The sequence below is a fragment of the Rattus norvegicus genome, chromosome 16 (genome assembly GCF_036323735.1).
Source record: "Rattus norvegicus strain BN/NHsdMcwi chromosome 16, GRCr8, whole genome shotgun sequence".
NCBI classification, from domain to species: Eukaryota; Metazoa; Chordata; class Mammalia; order Rodentia; family Muridae; genus Rattus; species Rattus norvegicus.
The window spans coordinates 34,211,615-34,233,848 of NC_086034.1; the positions used below are offsets into that span (position 1 = coordinate 34,211,615).

Here is a 22,234-nt window from a genome sequence, read left to right on the forward strand (position 1 = left end):
GAATAGATCAGTGCCACCCAGGGGGTTTAGACATTAGGCTGTGTGTATGTTTTGTGTATATATGAAAGGAGCATGTGCACACCATAGCAAACGTCTGGGGGTCAGAGGATAACCCTCAGTGGCCAGTTCTCTCCTGCCACCATACGGGATCCAGAGATCAAACTCAGGCTGTAAGGCCTACTGGAAAGTTCCTCTGCCCACTGAGCAATCTTGTCAGCCCAACTTTGGTGTGTGTGTGTGTGTGTGTGTGTGTGTGTGTGTGTGTGTGTGTGATTTTATTTAAACTGGATGTGTGCAGGTACCCAAGGAGGCCAGAGGTCAGATCCCACTGAGCAATCTTGTCAGCCCAATGCTAAGGGGTTTTTGTTTGGTGTGTGTGTGTGTGTGTGTGTGTGTGTGTGTGTGTGTGTGATTTTATTTAAACTGGATGTGTGCAGGTACCCAAGGAGGCCAGAGGTCAGATCCCACTGAGCAATCTTGTCAGCCCAATGCTAAGGGGTTTTTGTTTGGTGTGTGTGTGTGTGTGTGTGTGATTTTATTTAAACTGGATGTGTGCAGGTACCCAAGGAGGCCAGAGGTCAGATCCTCAGGAGCTGGAGTTACAGGCAGATGTGATACATCCAATGTGTATGTTTAGAACTGAACTTGACTCTATTAAAAACAACACATGCTCTTAGTCACTGTGCCATCTCTCTAGCCCCTTATTTTGTGTGTTTATGTACAAGTAAGTGCAGGTGTCTTTGGTTACAGTCAGGTTACAGGTAGCTGTAAGGCACCAGATCTGGGTGGTGAAAAGCGAACTCTAGTTCTCTGGAATAGCTCTTAAACGCTGAAATGCCCACCGTGGTCTCTCCCTTCCCCCTTCCCTCCTCTCTCTCCTCCTTCTCCTGCCAAGACATTATGTTTTAGTAACAGGATTACAAGTAGGAACTAATACATATGTGAGATTCAAGTTAACGACTAGCCTTGAGCTAAGTGAGAGGTACATTCCAGAAACAAGATGAAATTACATGGATTTAAGTTTGGACAGAGACGAGACAGCAAATCGCCAATGAAGTGGGAAGGGGTACCATTAAAGCACAGTGATATAAACCAAATGAAGGCCCCTCAGCAGCTGGGTATTGACTGATAGGTGAAGCAGGGCCTGAAAGTCGGCCAGTGTGAGCATCCTGATGCCCTGCCGGAGTGTTTTATGGAGGCAGTGGCATGGAATAGTGGAAGTGGAATGGATCTGTTAGGCAGGAGAGAGCTGTGATTCTGTGCGGTTTTCAGGAAACAAGATGCAGGACATTGCTTTTCCTGCTTGTGATGGCAGTGTCTGAGAGAATAGTTTGAGATCAGATTTTAAGGTATGTAGGTTATAATAGCTTCCAACTATGGGAATGAGGAGGAAATTAATGCTCTGTGTGGGTGGGACCTTGTGTAGGCCAAAGAGACCTTGGGCAGACAAGTGTAAAGAGTGTGCCATTAAATCTGTTTTGATTGTTGCCACTTTTTCTGTGGCATTAACTGAGAAGATGTTAGAGCTTGAACGGAGATGAAAAAGAACTAGGTCCCCTGGGCATCCAGAATAGCCATCTGAGGTTAAAACAGCCTCAGTAGAACACTGCTGCTTTCTTTTTCCCCCAGTATGGTTCCGACAAGAACTTGGGTAAAATGTAGTTTATTTGGTTTTGGGTACTAGCATAAATGTGTCATAGTTTAGGGATACGAAATAGAGATGGAACCTAAAGGCTCGGTGAAGATTATAGTCAGGTTGGAAAGGTGGGTACTAGAGGAAGAAGGAATGTTAGGGCTAATATTTAGGTAGTACATTGCTTGGAACTGGTACTGTTTGTCAAACCCTAGTCTAGAAAACAGTCTGGGAACTGAGATCTGTAAGCTGCATCACTCTAAGAATTATGGTAGGATAGTTTACAGACAGTACCATTACAAGGTCAATTTTGAGCTAATGTAAGGGTTTTAGGTCATTATAAAATATCTTTCATACTATTCCATGCCCTTGGGCATGTCCAACATAAATGCTTGTTTGAAAGGTAACAGAAATTTCATCATTGGGCCCCCCAAAAAACTAAGAAAATGGATTTAAGTTGGTTAACAGTCCTGATTGGGTCATGGTGATGCGTGAATGTGCTTAGGCATTTAGAATGTATTCCAGTCAGATCCCTAGGTTAAATATGCATAGTATTCAATTTAGACTGCCTTTAGTGGAGGACAATGGTGAGAAAGGAGGTTTCATATTCTATTGCATCGAGCTTGCTCTTTTAATGAGTGTTCAGTAACTGAAAGGCCAGTTATTTCATTATCCTCACTACTGTACTCACAAACATCCAAATTATAATTGCTGTGTAAATAAATGTGGAGTCAAGCCTAGGGCCTCCCTCACACATTAGACAAAGTTCTCTCTGGTTGGGCTACTTTTCAGCTCCACAGATGGTCGTGTTCTGTGTCCAGTCTTGGCTTGGACAAGGCAGCACAGCCTCTGGAAATACAGCTCCATGTTGGGCTTGTGAGTGGCAGGGATGAAAAGCTGGCTCTTCCGCTCATGTGATCTTGAGAGGCTTGCTGGGATTCATACCGCTCCCATGGAGTATAAAAGTATTAAAACTGTATTCTTGAGACTTGCATCACTAAAAGGAGGGGGGTTTTTTGTTATTTTTGTCTTTTATATGTGTGAGGTTGTCAGATCTGAGAGTTAGTTGTGACCTGCCCCGTGTGAAGTGGACAGGTCCTCTGGAATAGTAGTCAGTGCGTTTCACTGCTGAGCCATTTCTCCATCCCCAAGTGTTTTTATTTTTAATTAGCCTAGTATTTCTAGCTAATAGATGGTTATTTGGTTTTGGATAAGCACTTTTGTTAAGCAAGTGAATATTGAGGACAGTACTCAGAAAAGAACCTCAGACACTAAAGAATTTCTAAAATTACCATTTCTAAAATGCCATTTACTAATTAGAATGTGAAAGAAACATCAGAAGAGCCACATTATACAGTTTTTCATAAAGTTTCCATTTATTTCTCCATTCCTTAAAAACAAAGCCACTGCTGGCCCACTTCAAAGCACTGCAGGCTCACCTGCGAGCTGGTCTATGTCCTCCTCACTTCTGCTTGCCAGATGATCTTCAATGATTTTCGCAAACAGATCCCTCTTCAGTAGATTATACGCAAGAGGTAAAAGCTGGCCAGCAACTTTGTGAAAATACTAAAAAGCAAAGAACATAACATCAAGGTGAGAAAACGGCAGGTCCAGCTGAAAAAAAATGTGTGCAACAAAGGAAACAAGGGACTTGGCCCTGCTATTATGTCCAAAAGACAATTGTTTACCTCAAAAAACAAACAAAAAACGTCCTAAAGGAAATTGAGAAACATTATCTTAAATTTGTTTCCCATGGTCCATTAATTTTACCAACCTTTTTGCCCAGACTGCCATTAAATGCTTCCTCCTTAATTTTTCATTAGTTAAGATTTTTTAATAGACCTTGTAATAGGTATGACAAATATGAGGTTACAAATCAACTTTTCAGTTTTTTAAAAAATAATTTTATAGATATGCCTTTTACCTAAATGTGCTCTACATATTTGACTTGTGTCCAAGGAAGTCAGAAGAGTGTGTCACATCCCTAAAACTGGGATTGTAGACACTTGTGAGTGGCTGTGGATGCTGGGGCCTCTGGAAGAACAGTGGGTGCTCTTAAGCACTGAGCCATCTCTCCAGCTCCTCCCCTTTATTTTCAGGCTCATTGTCTATGGTGTACACATTTCTTCCCTACTAAGAGTTCAATCTCAGGTTTGCTGAAGGATTTCACAGCATTGTTTTTACATACACCCTAGCAGGAAACCAGTAACATGCTTTTGTGAGAAGTAGCATTTAAGCACTTATACAATGTACCAAACCTTTTCATTTTTCATGTGATTCTTACACCATCAAGTTGGTTTTTTTCTTTCATACCTACTTCACATCAATGGCGTTTACGGTTAGGTTCTTTGTGATCACTCTATCATTCTACCTGTTTAATTAACACTTTGGATCCTTTTTACTGATAACCAGAAGCCAGGCAGAGAGGGGCGATATGATGCTTTAAACAGGTTCTCAGTCAGGGTTCTTGACCAGTCGAGTAAGTTTGTCTGGACCCATTCCATAACTCAAAGTGAGGGACAAGGAGACATTAATCTGTGACCAAAGCCTCAGTCTTGCTCCTCAGTCTATACAGTGGTTGTATTCCCGTCACATGGGAATGTTAGTGACAGCAGGGCTACATCTCTGACCTATTAGACAGTGTGCATTAATAGCTACAGGTGGCTCCCAAGTACCTGCAGTTTGTGAACCCTGGAATTAAAGACTGGGATGGGACTGCTGTTGTGAGCCTGGAGAAGAAGGAGCTCTATCAGCGACTTACCAACGGTCCAATAAGGAACGTGCACACACACACGAGAAGGCAATTTTACAGGTAGGAAAGGGAATGACAGACTACTAGCTCCAATATCTTAATTAAAATACTTGAAAACAGTATTTAAGACATGGGAGTAGATGACACCCACCCCAACAGAAACAAAAGAATGGGGTGCATACATTTCCACATCCATATATCCACATCCACAAGCCTATACAGACACCCAAAGGATGGTATACACACCCCTGTGATATTGATACACAAGGGGAGTTTAATATGAACTTGAGGAAACAATTCTGCTTATTCACCTTTGCCAGAATATAAGATTTCAAGGAGTTTTAGAACTTTTACTTTCAAATCATTTCCAAAGCTTTGGAAGTACAAGCTGGATCTGTATCTTGTCAGCTGGAAGTTGAGAAGATAAATAGACCTGAGTGTGTGTGTGTGTGTGTGTGTGTGTGTGTGTGTGTGTGTGTGTGTGTGTGTGTGTGTGTGTGTGTATACGGTGATTCAGAAACGAGGATGCTTACTCACATGAGAGCCATAGCAGAAGAGGTCCATTCCTAATTCCAGGCCCATGCCGTAATCACACTCATCGTTAGCAAACTGCACGAAAGTCATCATCTCCTGAATGGGAGCAAATGCTTTCAGTCTCTCCTCATCACTTGCAGCGTCAACAATTGCCTTGCAGATTTTCTTCAGGTCAGCTGAAAAAAATGATGTAAAAATATCAAATACAAAAACACAATCCTCTTTAATGGTAGGTTTTAGGTAGGGCTTTTCTGTATGTCTTCTACGAACTCAACTGATGCCATCTTATTAACCTGCCATGAAAATGTCAGTTACCTCTGTTCTGATCAAGCAGAAGCCTGGACAACAGGAGCCTCAGCCCCCAATCTTTCCCACAGAGACTGATTATCTCTGGCTTCAGAACAGACAAGACAGATCAGTGAGAAATATATTAATTCACATTTAAAATATCCACATTAAAAATGAGAGGGCTGGTGACAGGGCTCCATGCATTAGAGTACACAGGCCTGGTCACCTAAGTTGATTGCCAGATCTCATGAGGCAGCATGAGAACTAACTGTCAAGAGTTATCCTATGACCTCCATATGCACCTCAGGGCATCGGTTGATTTCTTGATCCCACTCTCTCCTCCCCTCCCCACACTTCCCCCACTCTGCCCCACCCAAACTAAAAATAGATGAAACTAATTTAACCCACTACTCCTAATATGGCACAATTTCAACATATAATCAATATAAAAATGTTTAATGCTGGTCTAACTTATAAATTTAAACAAAGTTTTATTTTATTTTTAAAATTTTAAGCAAATTAAAATTTGTCAGTGGCATTAGCCACATGTGAAGTGTTCAGGACACCTTAGCTAGCGCCAGTCCTCCTATAAATTCCTAGAGGTCTAGTGAAGCTGTAGCAAACAGGATGAAATATAAATTGTCATACAACATCCCAACTTACTGGCTGCATACACCACATAAAAATTAAAGACTGGTCATTCCTAAGGCTCACTTGTCCTGGGCCACAGTAGGAAGTAGGGACACTTGCTCCTCTGAGGAGGTACTAATTTAGATTCTCTTTAAATTGTATGCCCATAGAAACAAAAATATAAAGAATACTCACAGTAAGGAAATAGAGAACAGATAACTCACTTTCAACAGAGTATTAACTAAATGTCGTGTAATTACCTTCTAAGTACTTCTGTATGTCTGCATGAAGTATTTTTGGAGTATGAAAACTAAAACGTTCACCAAGACTAGTTAGTGCTTTGTGACTGCACTCAAATGCTTACTCTTCAGTCATTACTAGGTCAAAGGTGCTAGAACAGGTTAGAAATTATGCACTGGGCTAAAGTCCCGTAAATTCTTCAAAGTATTCACCTTGCTTGGAGCATTATTTGACATCACTAAGTACTCTATATCCTTTCACATCCCAGATACCCTATGAAATAAACATCACCGCTTATTTTGCAGATGAAAAAGACAAGGTTTAGTAACACTAAATATTCTGCTCAAGATCAAGCTATGAATGCCTGAGTTTTGCTCTTAACACCTACCTATTTCTCAATACAAGAGAAAGCTTTCTCTATGTTTACATACATACATGCACATATTTACACATGGAACACATTACCATCTGTTTCAGGGAGCTCTCTGTAGCCAACGTCGTTTTTATCTACAGGAACAACCAAGCCCGCACCATGAAAAGTCTTTGTCACAACCTAAATTAAAGAAAAAAAAAAAAAAACCCAAAACAAATCACTTAAAAAAACGAGACCATACAAAGAGACCCAAAAGGACAAAAGACCTATCTCCCCACCTTGACACACATAAACCCTAGATGTTATGAAAAATAGAGCATCCAGGGACATTATCTCAGGAAATCTGGATCCTGGGGAGAGCACATTGTTTTAAAACCAGAAGTCAGGCATTTGAAGCAATTATACAATAAAATAAATGGATTGAATGGATCATGCTAGTCATTTACAAGTTTGTCTTGCATATCAGAAACAACCAGAACTGTTACAGGAGGCAAATCAGAATAGCAGTCCTCTCTAGACAGAAAGCACGGAGACTCTGGGTTTGAAAGGAAGATAGAATAGGGTAGAGCCTAGAAAAACAACACAATTCATCAGTACTGTCAAATTCAGACTCCTATTTTTGACCTGGAAAATTCAGACTCATTAACTCCCGCAAAGCAGGATAGTTCTAAATGGTGCTTGTTTAGACAAATCACATGGCCAGTTTACTTTAATCATTCAACCTCAAAGACGAAAACAGGCCCAGCTTTAGGAACCCACAATCATATAACCCTTCTGAGTAACAGGCTTTTAGCATTATCCTTAATTCTTTTCTTTAGTTCTTCATCCATCCATCCATCCATAGCATTATCTCAGGCTGGGTTTTTTTTTTTTCTCAACTTGTTCATTTTATGTATATGGGTGCTTTGCTTACATGTATGTCTGTATAACACTTTCATGTCTGGTGCCTGGGGAGGCCGGAAAAGGGCAAAAGATCTGCTGGACCTAGTTACAGATGATGTGACTCCGGGAGTCCTGGGAGTCAAAGCCTGATCCTCTAGAAGAGCAACCTGTGTTAACTGCTGAGCCATCTCTCCATCCCCTGGACTGGAATTCTTGATTCTCCTGCCTCAGTGCAAATATATACGAGCATACTGGGTCTTGGTATTTTTTAGTAAAATATCTTCAGTATTCCACTTGTGTTCTCTAGTGAAAGTTTCCAAGAAAGAAGAAAACTACAGTCCAAAAGTGACTTCTACTTTTAAAGTCTTCACCTAGCCCAGGTATGTTAAAGCCACTTCCCTGCTCCTCTCCCATTAGCCCTCCCTCCACTTTCCTCATTCTTTGCTAAGCTACCCCAGAGGCAGAATGTTCAGAATAATTTACAGACAGATCACGGTTTATGCAGCCTCATATCTTAATATTTATACCAGATTATCTTATGGTTGCCTTTCAGTCTTAAATGTGAAAACAAAACTAAAATACCAGAAGAAAAGGGAACTTTCTTCCACTCTGTATGGATTTCTTGCAGGGCAAATACACTGACTCACACAGACTTTGCATTTCAAAGTACTACAAGGTGCCACTGCTCAAAGCACTGCAGCACTAATAGACTGCTGTGAAGCACGTTACTGTACTACAATGCAGACTGCATGCTAGGACAAAGTCATTAGCTAATATACTACTGGAAATGAGTATTTCAGAAATAGAAACGTCTGAATTAAATGGATATCTCACAGTAACATTAAGAATAATCCATAAATTAAAAAGGACACTAAGGAAAAAAAATCAAAATTTTCTTTCAAATGGTTTATCTTGTATTTATGTTACTATCCTTTAATGAAAAACAAATACTGATTATAGACTTGGGAGGAGTCAGAATAAGCACAACATGAAACGGAAGTTCCGGTCATATTTACACATGAAGGGAAGCAGTAAGGTCTCTGAACTAAGTTACAGCTGTTAACAGAATACAACAAGGGTCTGCTCATTAAGACAAGGACTTGCTAAGCGTTACATCCACAGAAGCCTGAACTAGTCAGGACATCTTCAGAACACAATAGCAAGGCGAGGCACATGTACATGTCTCTTTCTTCTAGTAAGAATTGTCCCTGAGAACCAGTAAGGTTAAAGAAGAATATAAGATGTTAAATGTCACTGTCATTAACCCCACGTTTTGAAACTATCTTTGGTCTCTAGGACTAAAGACAGAGTTACTAGGACAGCAATTCAGTGGCAGTGGTTCACGCCTGCTACTGAATCAAGACTAGAGAATGAAGCAGGTCTTCAGTAGCAAGCACTGAGAACTTTGTACAGTGCCAGTTCATCAGAAATAACAAGGAGTTCATTTAGCTTAGCGTGTTCACACCACACAGTTTCAGAAGACAACAGGGAAAGAAGAAACAGAAGGAGAACGCCAGCCCTCACTTGCCCAGTAGTTAGGAAGAGTAGTTAGAATGCTCACAAAGAGGAGTTCTTTCACATATCTGTAGACTTACTCTGACATTCACAGCTGAAAAACTGAAAGAACCCCTAACCTGAGAATTACTTGCTCCTTTACAAAATACTTCGTCACACTGCAAGCTCTAGGAAATGCTGATAGGGTCAAGGAGGATCCAGGAGAAAATTAGCAAATCTTAACCCAAACTATTTCTAGAAAGAGAACCATCTTTGAGGTCTTATTTAAGTCTCTCAAAAGTATAAAACTACATCACTACAATGCCTTGTACTAAAACGAGATCTCAGCCATCAGAAAATGAAGTTTAATGTTAGGCACAAAGCTGCTTTTCTCTACCTTTCCCCAATGGCCAACACCACAAGATTAACAGACGAATGTGTCATGCAGCCACAGGGACAGGCTCAGTTGCGGGACTCAGCAGGCATGCAACCTGCACATGCGGGAGCCCCGACTTGGGCTATGGAACTGCCCGAGAGCCCCAGGGGACAGGACTAGGGAAAAGTACACGGTACAGCCGGGGAGAAGCCAGAGGCAGTGCCCAGCAGTAAGATGAGCGGGTGCAACCCTACCTTCTTATCTCTCTGTCTCATCTTCACGGTTCTCTGCTCCAGTGAGTATCCTAGTTTTCTGGCTGCTTCTGTGAGTTTCTCATCTATGTTTTTCAAAATGCTAATTTTCTTTCTATCTGTTACTTCTTTGAGTTTTTTCATCAAAAATAATCTGGAAAGGAAGCAAAAACTATTGTTATACTGCTGGCCTCGGTTTATACACAGAAGTCGGGGAGCTGAGACAAAACTGTCAAGTTTCATACAATTGTCTCCAAGTCCTCATAGGTTGAGTCAAACAAGGAATATGCGGGACTAACACGGAGCTGCCAGTCACGGACAGAGCTAGCACGCCTGTACTGTGTTTCTTTCTTGCAAACAGGGAGGGAAAACAATCAAAGAGCAGGGGTTAAGTTCAAGTTGTACTTTGGGAAATTGAGAAATGGCATCCTTCCTGGAGAGGGCTGGCTCAAGAGAAAAACACAAGTGTGCTGTTCACAAAAAAGGATTTCGATTTTCAAAACACTCACCCTTGTGGCAGACCCCTGGAATAAACTATATGCAACCTACACTAGGGACTTGCAGTAGTCATTCAGACCATGTAGCTCTTCATTCCTCTTAACATATCAGGAGACTGAGGCACAAAGGGTAGTAAGGGTGGAGCACATGCCATGGAGACCCAAACCACAAAAGTCAGCCTTTCCTCACTGCTTAGTTCAATCAGCATGGACTGTGGACATCAGAGGACACAGTGACCATTAGATCTGGTCCTGTCAAAATGTGAATCAATCTTTTTCTCAAGTTCTCTCAAGGAGGCTAGGAGGCCTTCAAGTACCCTGGGTTTCCCCATTATTCCAAGTCAGGTTCTGTCTCATACCATTCAAAGCTACTAACCACCCTGCTAAATGACCGTTAAAGACGTGCAACATGCAAACCGAAGCAGTGATCATAACCACTTGGTTAGACCCACTGCAGTGTCTGCATGTCTGAATGAAGCGTTAGCCAGGCATCTTCTTACAGCCTTCTGTAATGATTATTCAGAACATATTGGCTCACGAAGTTACATAATCTCATGTTGAAACTTGCAATGACACCGAATTCACCCTATGCGAAATGAAGAACATCCCATTCTTGACTATTATTAGGAAGCTCTAGAGAAAAGCTGTCGAGCTCATCACGGTGGTTACCACACTTCCCGCCTTATTTTTGCTAATCCTTCAATTTTAGCGCTGACACCAAATATAACCAGCAATTCCTTTGGTTTGAGAAAATGTCTGCTTCCAAAAACTTGTACCCAAACAAAGTCTGTCAATCACTACCCCTCAGCAAAAGTAGGTAAAAGTTCAACTCAGAACTCACAACACTTCAATGTGTGGAAGTGCCTCCCACCTATTTCCCATTCATCATACACAGTGCTAGGATGCACTGGGGACATACATCGCTGATGTCTTCACACAGACCTGCACGTACAGAACAAGGAACAATGCAATTCTGCTAACGTGCTGAGGGTCAGTATCTGAGTCTAACAATGGTGCCAACAGTTCTACCCACCTTTGTGCCACTGCTGCACAAACAAAAACCCAGAATCCATTGTATTACTACATTGCATTTAAGGTGGTATGGACTAGCATGGGTCCATCAGTTCAAATTATTGTAGCAGTTTTAGGGAAGGAAAGTAGAAGAAAGACAAAACTTCCCTCCTGTTGTGTAAAGACTAAAATTTTTGAATATGGATTATTTTTCATATGCATTACAGGAAATATCAGAATCATCCATTCTGTTATTTGCCCTGTTCACAACAATAAGAATCATGGCATTTATAATGCTTTTATAATATAATTAATATACCATATAATTTATAATGCAAATGTTTTTTATTTATTTACCTTACATTCCTTAATGCTAGATGTGTTATTTCTAAAATTTGCTTTTATAAATAAATTATAATCATAATGCCCTGAGTTTGGTCCCCAGCACTGGTAATTTAAAGAGATATGTTTATATGCTAAGATGTGTTTAAGCACTTATAGCACATCTACTAGGGCAGAGCACAAGGAAAAGACACCGCCCCTGCCCTTGCGGTACGTGCTAGCTCAGGAGACAGACAGTCTGCCAGTAAACAACTTCAGTTTCTAACACAGACAATACTACTTTAAGATGGATGATAACTCTTAAAGGTTTAGAAGAAAGGTCACCAAGGCCAAGGACATAACTCCAGTAGCAGGCACTTGCCTAGGATGTTTATGGCCCTGGTTCCGTCCCCAGTACTCAAAACCAAAATAATAAAAATCCAACAACCCCAGGGAGAAAGAAACCTTACACCAATTACAAATCCCAAGCAAGTTTTACGTAAGACTCAAAAGAGACAGAACAGAACGTTGCTGTCATCCAGGTACACAGTGTACGCACAGCAGACAGTGCTCACCTTGGATGGACTTGAATTCTTTAATAATAAATTATTCTATTAAGTGGGGGAAATAAATCCCTTTAGAGTCATACAAAACATGGTCTATTTCAAGTGATAAAGATTAACCTGTTAACTTACAACATAACCTGCACCCCTACTAACAAATGACTCCAAACCCTGTCTGTGGCCATACCCATGGGTTCATCGGCTGGACTGTGACCCCTCCCTACATGAAAAACTGGTGCATTTCCTGAGCTATTTTTAGCTGATTCCACATGAGACCTGGCTGATCCCAAGCAGAGCAACTCTTTCAAGTCTGAAGGACCGGATGGGAAGTGGCTGTAGTGACTGTAGGGGCAGAGGGCAGGGCAGTGACTGACTGTTCTGGTCTAACTACAGATCAAGGCTACGTGCGGCCCTAGAGCAGCTCATTTCCCAGCCTCTGGACAACAGCAGAGACAATGCCACTCACTAGAAGTAGTTATCCTGGAGGCTCAGCTTGTCCCAGCAGCCCTTCCGAGGAGTCTGTAAATCCCTTAGTCCTGACAACTCTCCAGTCTGAACTACACTGCTCTCATTCTTATTATGAACTCTTAATGGCACTGTTTAAATGTGACGTTTAGTGGGGAAAATAAAACCCCTCTGAGTTTTCCATGGAGCATCTGAAATTAAGATCAAACACTGCTTACACATTCCTTGCACTTCAGGGGATAAAGCCCAGGGTTTTCACATGCTAAGAACATGCTCTGCTACAGGCTCAGAGCCAAGCCCAGGATCCAGCAATATGTTCATTAAATAAATAAGCAGTTCTAAAAGCTTTGGAAGACAAGTAGCAAAACTGTGTAAGGTTGGCTTCCAAATCACAGGACTGCGCTCTGGATGTCTGCAGCACTGAAGCCACCACTATCCTCCTCTGTACTGTGTGGTAGACATACAAACAACCAGTTAAGAGGACTGAAAGAAACCATTCCTTACTTGATGGCAGCAAACACATTGTCTCCATTTTGAATAATTATACAGTTTTTCTTTGCTTCATTTGTACCCACATATACAGGAAGTTCATCAGGAGAATCTCTGTTTTAACAAAAGATAATAAAAGTTTAGCTATCCAGAATTTATAATGCCAACAAGCAGAAAATCAGGTATATAGACAAATTTGTACCTGTAAGAAGTAGAATAAACTTGTTAGGTTTAATCTCCACATATCTTTAGATGTTCTACAACAAATTTTACATCAGAACCTACGGGTAGCTTTTAGTACCTAATTACATTTTGCTCAAATAATAAAAAATATGGAAAGAAAGTCTGCCAACGGAATATTACAAATGACTGCTGACTGCCTTCACTTTAGAGCATATTAAGGAAAAGAGCAAGAAGAGAAATACGGAGTAAAAGCGAAAGGAAAGAGGACAGATGTAAAACACTGAAGCATCTTATTCATGTCTATATCCAGCCCTTTTATTTTAAATTGAAGAGACCAGCAGAGAGAGGTCAAGGTTCTTGGCTAAAGTTCTAGCAGTCCATCAGTACCAAAGCCGTCTGAGCCCACTGCAGCCCCATGAGTTCAGTGCAGCGCTTCTCCCTAGCCACACCTCATTCTTCTGTTATTTCACCTCGGCCTCGGGACCCAGCACTCCCTCTGGAAGTGGACAGAATATTTTTCACATTCCTCTATCTGCAGACATTCTATAGCATCTGTGGGTGTTCACTTAGTTCTCACAACATTCCTATCAAATATGTGCCATTATTATCCCCACTAGTTCAAGAGAGGAAACTGAGTCACAGAAAGTCACCACTGACTGGCATACTGCCATCAAGAAAATAAATGGCAGGACCAACCTGTGAGTCCTCTGGCCCCTGGAAGCGCATGGTTTAAGACAAACTGATGGTCTACATTATCTTACTTGGGCTGCAAAGCTCTTCTGAACACAAAACAAAACAACCCCAAAACTTGATACTCAAAGAGAAAAGGAAATCAGGGAACTCTGGTGTAAAGAGTTCACCAACCTACACAGGCTGAAGAGGTGAAAGGTAGCCAGAGTAACAGACAGACCATGGAGGAGCCTTTCACCTTGGGGGATGTCAGTGAAGGTCTATTAAGACTCAATGATAGCAGAGCAGCTGTATTGTAGAGAAGAGAAGGTCCTTTACCTGAAATACCCCATGTGGTACTGAGTTTTATTATCTCCAATAATAATGGTCTGGAACTCAGGAGGATCATAGTAAAACCTCCAGTGAAGATTACAGTTCAAGCCTGTGGGGTTTTTCTTCATTTTATGTTTCCCAGCAAGGATATCATAAGGACCCACTAACCGAAGACCCAGGCTTGTGGCAAGTGCATCTATAAGGAAAATAAGTTTATCAGGCAACACTTTCTACAGGCAAATAGAAAATAATGCCTTTCACCACTGTGACTCTTTTCCTTTCTTTCTTTCTCCACCCTGCTCCCCCTTTTGGAGACAGGGTCTCACTATTAGCCCTGACTAGACTAGAACTTTACGTAGACTAGGCTAGCCTGGAAATCAGAGATTCATGTGATCTGTGCTGGGATTGAAGGTGTAAACCATCACACCCAGTTCTAAAGGATTTTCCTTTCCCTTTCCCTTCCCGTTTCTCTCCCTCCCGCCCCTCCTCTCTCTCTCTTCCTCCCTTCCCTTTTCCTTCCTTCCCTTTCCCTTCTCCCTTTCTTTCCTTCCTTCCTTTCTTTCTTTCTTTCTTCCTTCCTTCCTTCCTTCCTTCCTTTCTTTCTTTCTTTCTTTCTTTCTTTCTTTCTTTCTTTCTTTCTTTCTTTCTTTCTTTCTTTCTTTCTGAGACAGGGCTTAATCTACACAGCTCTGTAGAACTCACCATGTAGATCAGGCTGGCCTCAAACTCAGAAATCCACCTGCCTCTGCCTACCAGTTTTAAATTATTCTTAAGCAGTTGTTTTAAAGAATACTTTTAAAGTCTGTAAAAATGTTTTTACTCAATGGAAAAGAAATCAACTGAACAAAAATGCTGCATTAAATTCCCCTTAAATTTACTACTACATTAGCTCCATTCACCACGTAAAGCACTCCTGCCTCTCCTTAGCCCCAGCCAAGCTGCTCTGCACTCTTTCAGGCCTAAGAGCCACACACTGACCTTGCCTCACTGCTATCTGCTCTAGCTACAAACACAGATCAAGGAGACAACATAGATTGAGGATAGAAAAAAAAAATCCTTTCCTGCTTGTCAGCTGTCACTCCTGGCTCTTTTGACTTCCAGATAATCTGTGAACCATAACTCTCAATGATTCCATCTTTCTTCAGACCATAGCAGCAGAGTAAGAAAACCCCAATGCCATGAAGTCTATGCAAATCTATATATTACAACTTCAGAGTGCCTGTGGCTTTTCTAGGAGGGTTACAAGCACTGAAGCCATCTCTCTGTGTGTCTCTCTGACTGTCTCTGTCTCTCTCCAGTAAATATCTTTGATGACAAGTCTTAGTTTACCCAGTCCATAAGACACGTTGATAGAAGTAAAATGCACCGCTCATTTTCCTTCATTCCTTATTCCTTAAATGAAGGAATGTCCTGTGCTTGTCCTGGCCAATAAGTGACAGTAGTATATTATGGTTTATATATGACCTCAACCCAAAGCGGCTCATGTATGGGAAGCATAGTCCCAGCTAATGGCGTCACTGTGACTAGTGGGCCCATGAAGGGCTCATGCTACATTAGCACTCCTGCTCCCCAATGTTCTTTGCTTCCTGTGTGACGTGAGGTAGGCACTTTCTCACACATCCTCATGGCATAAGGTATCACTGACTCAAAAACAATAGAGCCAACTAACCATGGTCAGAAACCTCGAAACCAACCCTGTCATCCTGCTGGGAAAACCATGACGCAAACCAACCCTGACCTCCCTACTGTTTTCTCTGCTGTTTTTCCTGCTGTTTTCTTGCATCCCAGCCATGAAACTGACCGAGAGAAATAGTAATTTGTTTCTCTGACTACACACTTCACTCATGATCTTTTTGTCTTCTCTTTTCATTAAGATGATCTCACTGTGTAGCCCAGGCTAGCCTGAAACTTGTGATACTCTCAAACCAGTATCTTAATTGCTGAGACTATAATTGGCATGTGTTACCGTGTGTGGCTCAAAACACTTTCCCCATGAGCTGTTTCTTATCTCCTCCAGTTTTCTGGCATCTTTTCTAGTCATAGAAGCAGAAAGATGCTGGGTGAACTCACCAGCTGGCTTTTCGGGATCAAGCTCTTCACAGAACTTCCAGAAATGATAGAAGTCTTCAGGCAGGGAGAGCTTATAAAGATGTTCTACTTCTTTGCGGAGGTCACTGGAGATGTCGGCTTCAGAAGACTTACTCTTCTTTACCTCAGCTGTCTTTTCACACTGAAATTGGCATATGAAACTTTAGCTCTCCCAGCAAACCGTCAACAACCATCCTTGTATACCAATATTGCTTATTGGTCAGTTTCCAGGCACCACAGACATTTTTCTAAATATTTACTCTGATTATTGTGAGGTGTGTGTGTGTGTCTGTCTGTGCTGGGGTATGTGGCTGCTGTATAGGCCAGAGGAGGGCATTGATTCCCTGGAGCTGGAACTGAGGAACGATCCTGGGTCCTCTGCAAGCCCAGTGCATACTCTTAGCTGCCAAGCCATCTTTCTGCCTCCATTTTAACATAGGTTAAAAAGCAAACAAAAGCAATCACAAAAGCATGAGCTAATAATTTTTAAGGAAAGTCCAAGGGATTCTTTTGTACAAAGAACAAACAATTTACATGGTGGTCAAGAAATACTCACACAAAGCATGTCTTTAAATGTGTTTCTTCATAACAGAAACAAAAAAACAAAGGGAAAATGCAAAGTTGTAGTTGTCACAAAGGCATTAAAGGTTTCTGGTCTGTTTGGTGCCGAGATGCCATTAAGTCATCAGACTTTCATTTAAACAGAGTCATCACACACACCAGAAACAAATGACCACAAGTAACCGGATACAAAAGATTGATCAGGTAAAAGCCGCTTCTGCCAGGTACAGAGGGACACACTTGTAACATCATGACCTGGTAATCATAGCACTTAAGAGGAGTGCCTGGGCAAAGTCATTGTGGGATACAGTGAAGTCATCTGTAGAACTCTGAGCTCCTCCAGCACCAGGGCTGCCTGCACACCTCCGTGCTTCCAGCTATGATGATAATGGACTAAACCTCTGAAACTGTAAGCCAGCCCCAGCTAAACACTTTTTCTTATGGTCATGATGTCTCTTCACAGCAGTAGAATACTGGCTAAGTCAAGATGTACCACAAAAGCTTTCTAAGGAAACAACAAACTCTAAAAGAAGGCAAGGGAAACCTCCAAATTCAAGGCGACAGCCACAGTGACTGGAAGCAGAAGGAAAGGGTTAGGAAAAAAGGATAAGGCGCCTACGTGGGTAGATGCAGAGCTGTAGTAGTGTTTTTACATACAATATATTTGGTCACTCTGTCCCCTTCCCTAACTCCACAGGACTTCAGGGACTGAATTTAAGTCATGAAGTTGGATCTTGTTTAAGACAGGTCTATCATGGCCCAGGCTAGCCTTGAACTTGCAGTGTAGCTGAGAATGACAGTGAACTTCTGGCTCTATTGCTTCTGCCTGACAAGTGCTGGGATCACAAGTGCGTGCTAACACTCTGGCTTTTGGGTTGACTACTAACATGGTTTCCAGCTGTCACCTAGGGCAAGCTACTTAACCTCTCTGTGCTCCGTATTCTCATCTACACTAAAGATGCACTGTCGTGCCTGTAGCATCATGTGTTTTTGTTTTAAATACAAAACAGTTCTATTTCAACAGTCTTAGCAGATAATTGGTGATGGCTATTATTGGCAGTCATAAACATTCCACTAGACCATCTCTCATCTTATTTCCAGTTAAGCCAACTATTCTGCCAAAGCAGCCCTGGGTACCCACAAAGAGATTTCTCAATTCTTTAACTCAAGATGCTTCAGAATCCTCAAATCCCTAATAATTAGATTTTGGGACAGCTGCTCTCTTTAGACCACATTTTTAACTTGGTGTTGTGAGAAAACACGACACAACGTGAAAATACCTATGTCCATCATCCACTGACCGTTAAGCCTTAGCATAACCAGTTTTAAACACAGCTGGGGTAACTTTTGTTAAACAATCCTTTCCTTGTTTAACTCCTCATACATTAGCTACTGTATGCTTAAGAGAACCCATGAAATCATGTAAGAGTCCAGACTGGTCAATCTATAATCTATCACTCATCAGCGATCCCGTATCCCTTACACTTCTATGTCAGGGGAAATCTCTTAGTTTTCTTCTCTGCCAGCAAGAACGATTTTCAAACCCGAGTTGCCTTAAAGGTCGTCTTGCCAGGCGGTGGTGGCATACGTCCTGGAGGCAGAGGCAAGAGGATCTCTGTGATTACAAGGCTACATATTAAGTTCTGATCTACATATCAAGTTCTAGGAGAGCCCGGGCTACCACATAGAGAGACTGTCTTAAACAAAAGATGTCTCTAACAACTCCAGGGCTTGTCAAATCCAGCACCTTTACACACCTGCGTTTACTCCAAGCAAAAACAAACAAAACAAAACAAAACAAACAAAAAAAAACAAAAAAAAAACTTAAGGTGAAATGTACGTTCGTGTGTGCCTTGCCGCCCTGGTAGCTCCTCCAGCTTCCATCAGCTGTTCAGTGAGTGAATGGGTGAATGGGTGAATGAGTGAATGAATGAATGAATGAATGAATGAATGAATGAATGAATGAATGAATGAATGAATGAATGAATGATCCGTCCACCGGTTGCATAGCTTCGCGGGAACTGCGCCCAGAGAAGCTGGCTGGCGCTGGAAAGGAACGACTTTCCCGGGCCGTTCCTAGGCAGAGCGGCCCTCGGCTCCACCACCGCCCACAGCGTCCGTACACCCAGCTCATCCCGCCTCGCCTACCTGCGGTCCCGCCCCGGCGGGTCGGCGCTTCCCGCCACCGCCGACCATCCCGCAGCCGCAGCGCACCGAGGCCCGCGTTCCCGCCGCTTCCGAGCGCCCACTACTGCTTCCGGGTTCAAAAGCCGCCAATCCGAGCTGCCGCTCAGCCACTCAGCCGCCAATTTAGAGACTAGGCTCCGCCTTCTGATACGGGGAAGGACGCAAAGTCCCGCCCCGAGATCTGGGGTGGCACCGCCCCCTGAGCGCAAGCGCTGCCCCCTGAGCTACCGTCAGGGCCCCGCCCATTGCCTAGCGCTCGTGCTGGATACACTGGAGAACCTGAGATTATCAAATTTGGGTGCCTTAAGGAGCTACAGACTTTGTCCTCAGATGCATACTGCTGGCAAGATAAATAGATTTAAGATGCTGCTTCACTTCAGCCTTTTCGTTTTCTTCATCTCTATTCATTTAAAGAATTATTTTTGCGCTCTATCCCTTTCCCTTCCTATTATTGCACTATTATTGTCTGTAATTCCTCTCGTCGTCTTCGGGAAGTAAACCAACCTTTTTTCTTTCCCTCCCTACAGTTTCCTTCCCTATATCTTCACAATTGTCGCCCCCCCCCCCCCGTTTCCATCCTCATTTTCATTTCTCTCTCCTCTTAGTGTAAGAACTGAACCGCCACCAGCAGCAGCACCAGGAAGCTAGTTAAAAAGTCACATTGTTAGGCTCTATCCAGAGTTTAAAAGTCAGAATCTGACTCCCAGGAATAATATGGTTTGGATAACACACTCCTCCACCACCTTCCCAGCAATGTTCTATTCCCCACTCTTGAGGTGAAGTCTCTCTTCCTTATTCATAATTTGTATACTCTCATTTTGTGGAACATCTCCTTGGTTTTAAAATGATTTTGTTTTTGTCTTTAGTTACGTGCGCGTATAGATTTGTGCGTGTGTGTGCTAGTACCCCCAGAAGCCCAAAAAGGCATCGGATTCTCTGGAGATAGAGTTAAAAGAGGTCGTGAGCCACTCGACGTGGGCAAGGGCAGTATATTACTCTTAACCACTGAGCCCTTATCCTCCGGTTTTGAGGAGCACTTCAAACCAGATGCACAGCTGCTTACTAGCTGTAAGTGAGGCAGGGGTGAAAGATAGAGAAAATTAAAAGAACACTGGAAAGGTAACACTCCCTCCATTATCCTGCCCCACTCATCAGTTGCCTGTTTCACACTAGCTGAAAGAATTTCAACACACCTAGCAATACTTGAAAAGACTGTAAATAATATAAAATCTTTTCAGGTGACTGTGCAACCTTTTCTGAGAGCCATTTGAAACAAGAGTATGTAAACACCCAATAAGCCACACTTAGAGTCAGAATGTATGGTTTTTGAGCCGTATGACCTTTTATCTCATTCATAAATCTAATCAGTACACCTCTTAAAACACTATAATCTCATTTACAAGGTAAGATTCTTTAAAAATAAGTAAGTCGATTTTTTATGTTTAATTTTAAAACTTTAATCTTTGAGGCTGGTTATAAATTACATCCTTTGAACAGTGCAATTTCAAGATCTCTGTAAAATATAGATTTTTAAAAGGCATTAAAGTACATCTCTTATCCTGTTTTTCTTTTGTTTTGTTTTTGGGTTTTTGTTTTGTTTTGTTTTGTTTTGTCTTGTCAACTTGTCAACCTCAATAGGGAAAATGCCTTTATCAAATTGCCTGTAGGCAAGTCTGTGAGGCATGTCCTTGATTAATGATTGATGTAGGAGGTCCCAGCACACCAAGGACTTTGGCACTCGTGGGCAGGTGGTCCTAGGTCCTTTCAGAAAGCATATTGGATCAGTCATGAAAGCAAGCCAGTAATCAGTGCTCCTCCATGGTCTCTGTTTCAGCTATTGCTCCAGGTTTCAGTGTGAGTTCCTGCCCTGACTTCCCTTCATGGTGGACTTAGGCTGTAAGAAGAAATAAGTCCTTTCCTCCCCATGTTGCTTTTGGTCATTGTTGGGCTTTTTTTTTTTTTTTTTTAACATTTGTTAATTCTGTACCAGGAGAGAATTACATGTTTTCTGTTTTGTAAATGTCTGTCCTTCCTCATCTGCAATCTAGAATTGTATCAGAGGTTGTCTCACAACTGATTGGTTGTTAAAAAGAGTTGGCAGCAAATAACTGAGGCAGGAAATAGGGGGCAGAGCTTCTGGGCAGAGAGAATGGCTCAGGAGAAGAAAGCAGATGCAGGGGAATCTAGAGCGGACCCTAAGGGGAACACATGGACTGCTGTGCAGTAGATGTGGCAGACAAGTCCTGGGTTAGTTAGATGAGCTAGCTGAGAGACTGCCCTAGCAAAAGGTCTAAGTTTCAAACTATAGAGAGGACTCTGTGTCATTATTTATACCAATGGCAGATCTGAGAAAGTCCTGCTATAGGTCATGGTGTTCATTACAGCAACAGAAAGCAAACAGATACAACCACCCTATAGCTTCTTTGTGTGTGTGCTCCTTTCTTTTTTTTCTTTTTTTTTTTTCTTTTTTTCAGAGCTGGGGACCGAACCCAGGGCCTTGCGCTCGCTAGGCAAGCGCTCTACCGCTGAGCTAAATCCCCAACCCCTGTGTGCTCCTTTCTTAATGATCTCCAATGAACTTTGCTTCATACTGACTTGTCCTGAAATCCTTTTCTGCAGTGTTGGTTCAGAGCCCAACTGCCCACTGAGTAAAGGTCCCTAGGAGGAAGTCTGTGTCTCCTGCGGCCAGTGATATACCTGTTCAAGCAATAACGTCTTAGCTGAAAATAAGTTACTCAGCAAATTGGAGGGCAGGGGCTCCCCCTCCAACCTCTTCCCCCAGCAACTCCCCTCTTCCCTACATCTACTCCTCAGTTTTCTTTCAAAAGAGAGCAGTTCCCCCTGGGATATCAACCAAGTATGGCCTAACAAGATTCAATAAGACTAGGTACAAATCCTCATATCAAGGCTGGACAAGACAATCCAGAAGGAAGAAAATGGTCCTAAGAGCAGGCAAAAGACTTAATGAGAAACCATATAACATTGCTTCATTTTATTTTATAGGTAACTAGTTTCTTTAAATGTAACCCACCTGTTGTCTGGTTTTGTTTTGCCTCAGTTTTCAGATCTTCTTTCAATTTGTAGTGTTCTAATTTATGTGTTTTGAGTGCATTGGGTGGGGGTGGCTTTTTTTCTTAACCTTGAATAGGTTTGCTATGTACAGTCTTATAATGCACATTTCTCAGTTCTGGGACTTTTCCTGGCCTGATTATTTCCTCTAACACCCCACTATGGAATTACTTCTTTTCAAGGAATTAGTTATTTATATTTGTCTGATTTTTCTCTTATCGGCCCAGGTCCTATTTTCCTTCATCTTTTGTTCTGTTCTCTATGTGAGCCTCTCCTACGCCCCTGCCACCTGCTTTGTGGTGGTTGTAGTTTTAGGATTTGAATATAGAATATCAAATAACTTTT

General features: G+C 42.0%; 1 protein-coding gene across 2 annotated transcripts; it reads right to left on the reverse strand.

Annotated features, from left to right (window-relative positions):
• Positions 1-356: 356 nt before the first annotated feature.
• On the reverse strand, positions 357-18,937 carry Hpf1 (histone PARylation factor 1). Of its 2 annotated transcripts, XM_063275224.1 has the most exons (9): positions 18,782-18,937; positions 16,055-16,214; positions 13,991-14,180; positions 12,815-12,913; positions 9,457-9,607; positions 6,543-6,630; positions 4,923-5,095; positions 3,073-3,199; positions 357-2,630 (listed from the first exon to the last, which is right to left on the reverse strand). In XM_063275224.1, exons 1-9 carry the CDS (start codon positions 18,827-18,829, stop codon positions 2,602-2,604), a joined length of 1,065 nt encoding a protein of 354 aa, XP_063131294.1. In that variant the 5' UTR covers positions 18,830-18,937; the 3' UTR covers positions 357-2,601. The 2 variants fall into 2 exon arrangements, with proteins under 2 accessions (XP_063131294.1, NP_001162576.1); NM_001169105.1 differs by lacking the exon at positions 357-2,630 and having other exon boundaries at positions 2,986-3,199; positions 18,782-18,873.
• Positions 18,938-22,234: the final 3,297 nt, after the last annotated feature.

Excerpts from the sequence above, each read along its gene's own strand:
- Hpf1 (XM_063275224.1), bottom strand. The coding sequence starts at position 18,829 with ATGGTCGGCGGTGGCGGGAAGCGCCGACCCGCCGGGGCGGGACCGCAG. Across the intron at positions 12,914-13,990 it reads TACCACATGGGGTATTTCAG|AGATTCTCCTGATGAACTTC; the intron begins GTAAAGGACCTT and ends TTGTTAAAACAG. Across the intron at positions 3,200-4,922 it reads TCTTCTGCTATGGCTCTCAT|TATTTTCACAAAGTTGCTGG; the intron begins GTGAGTAAGCAT and ends TTTGCTTTTTAG.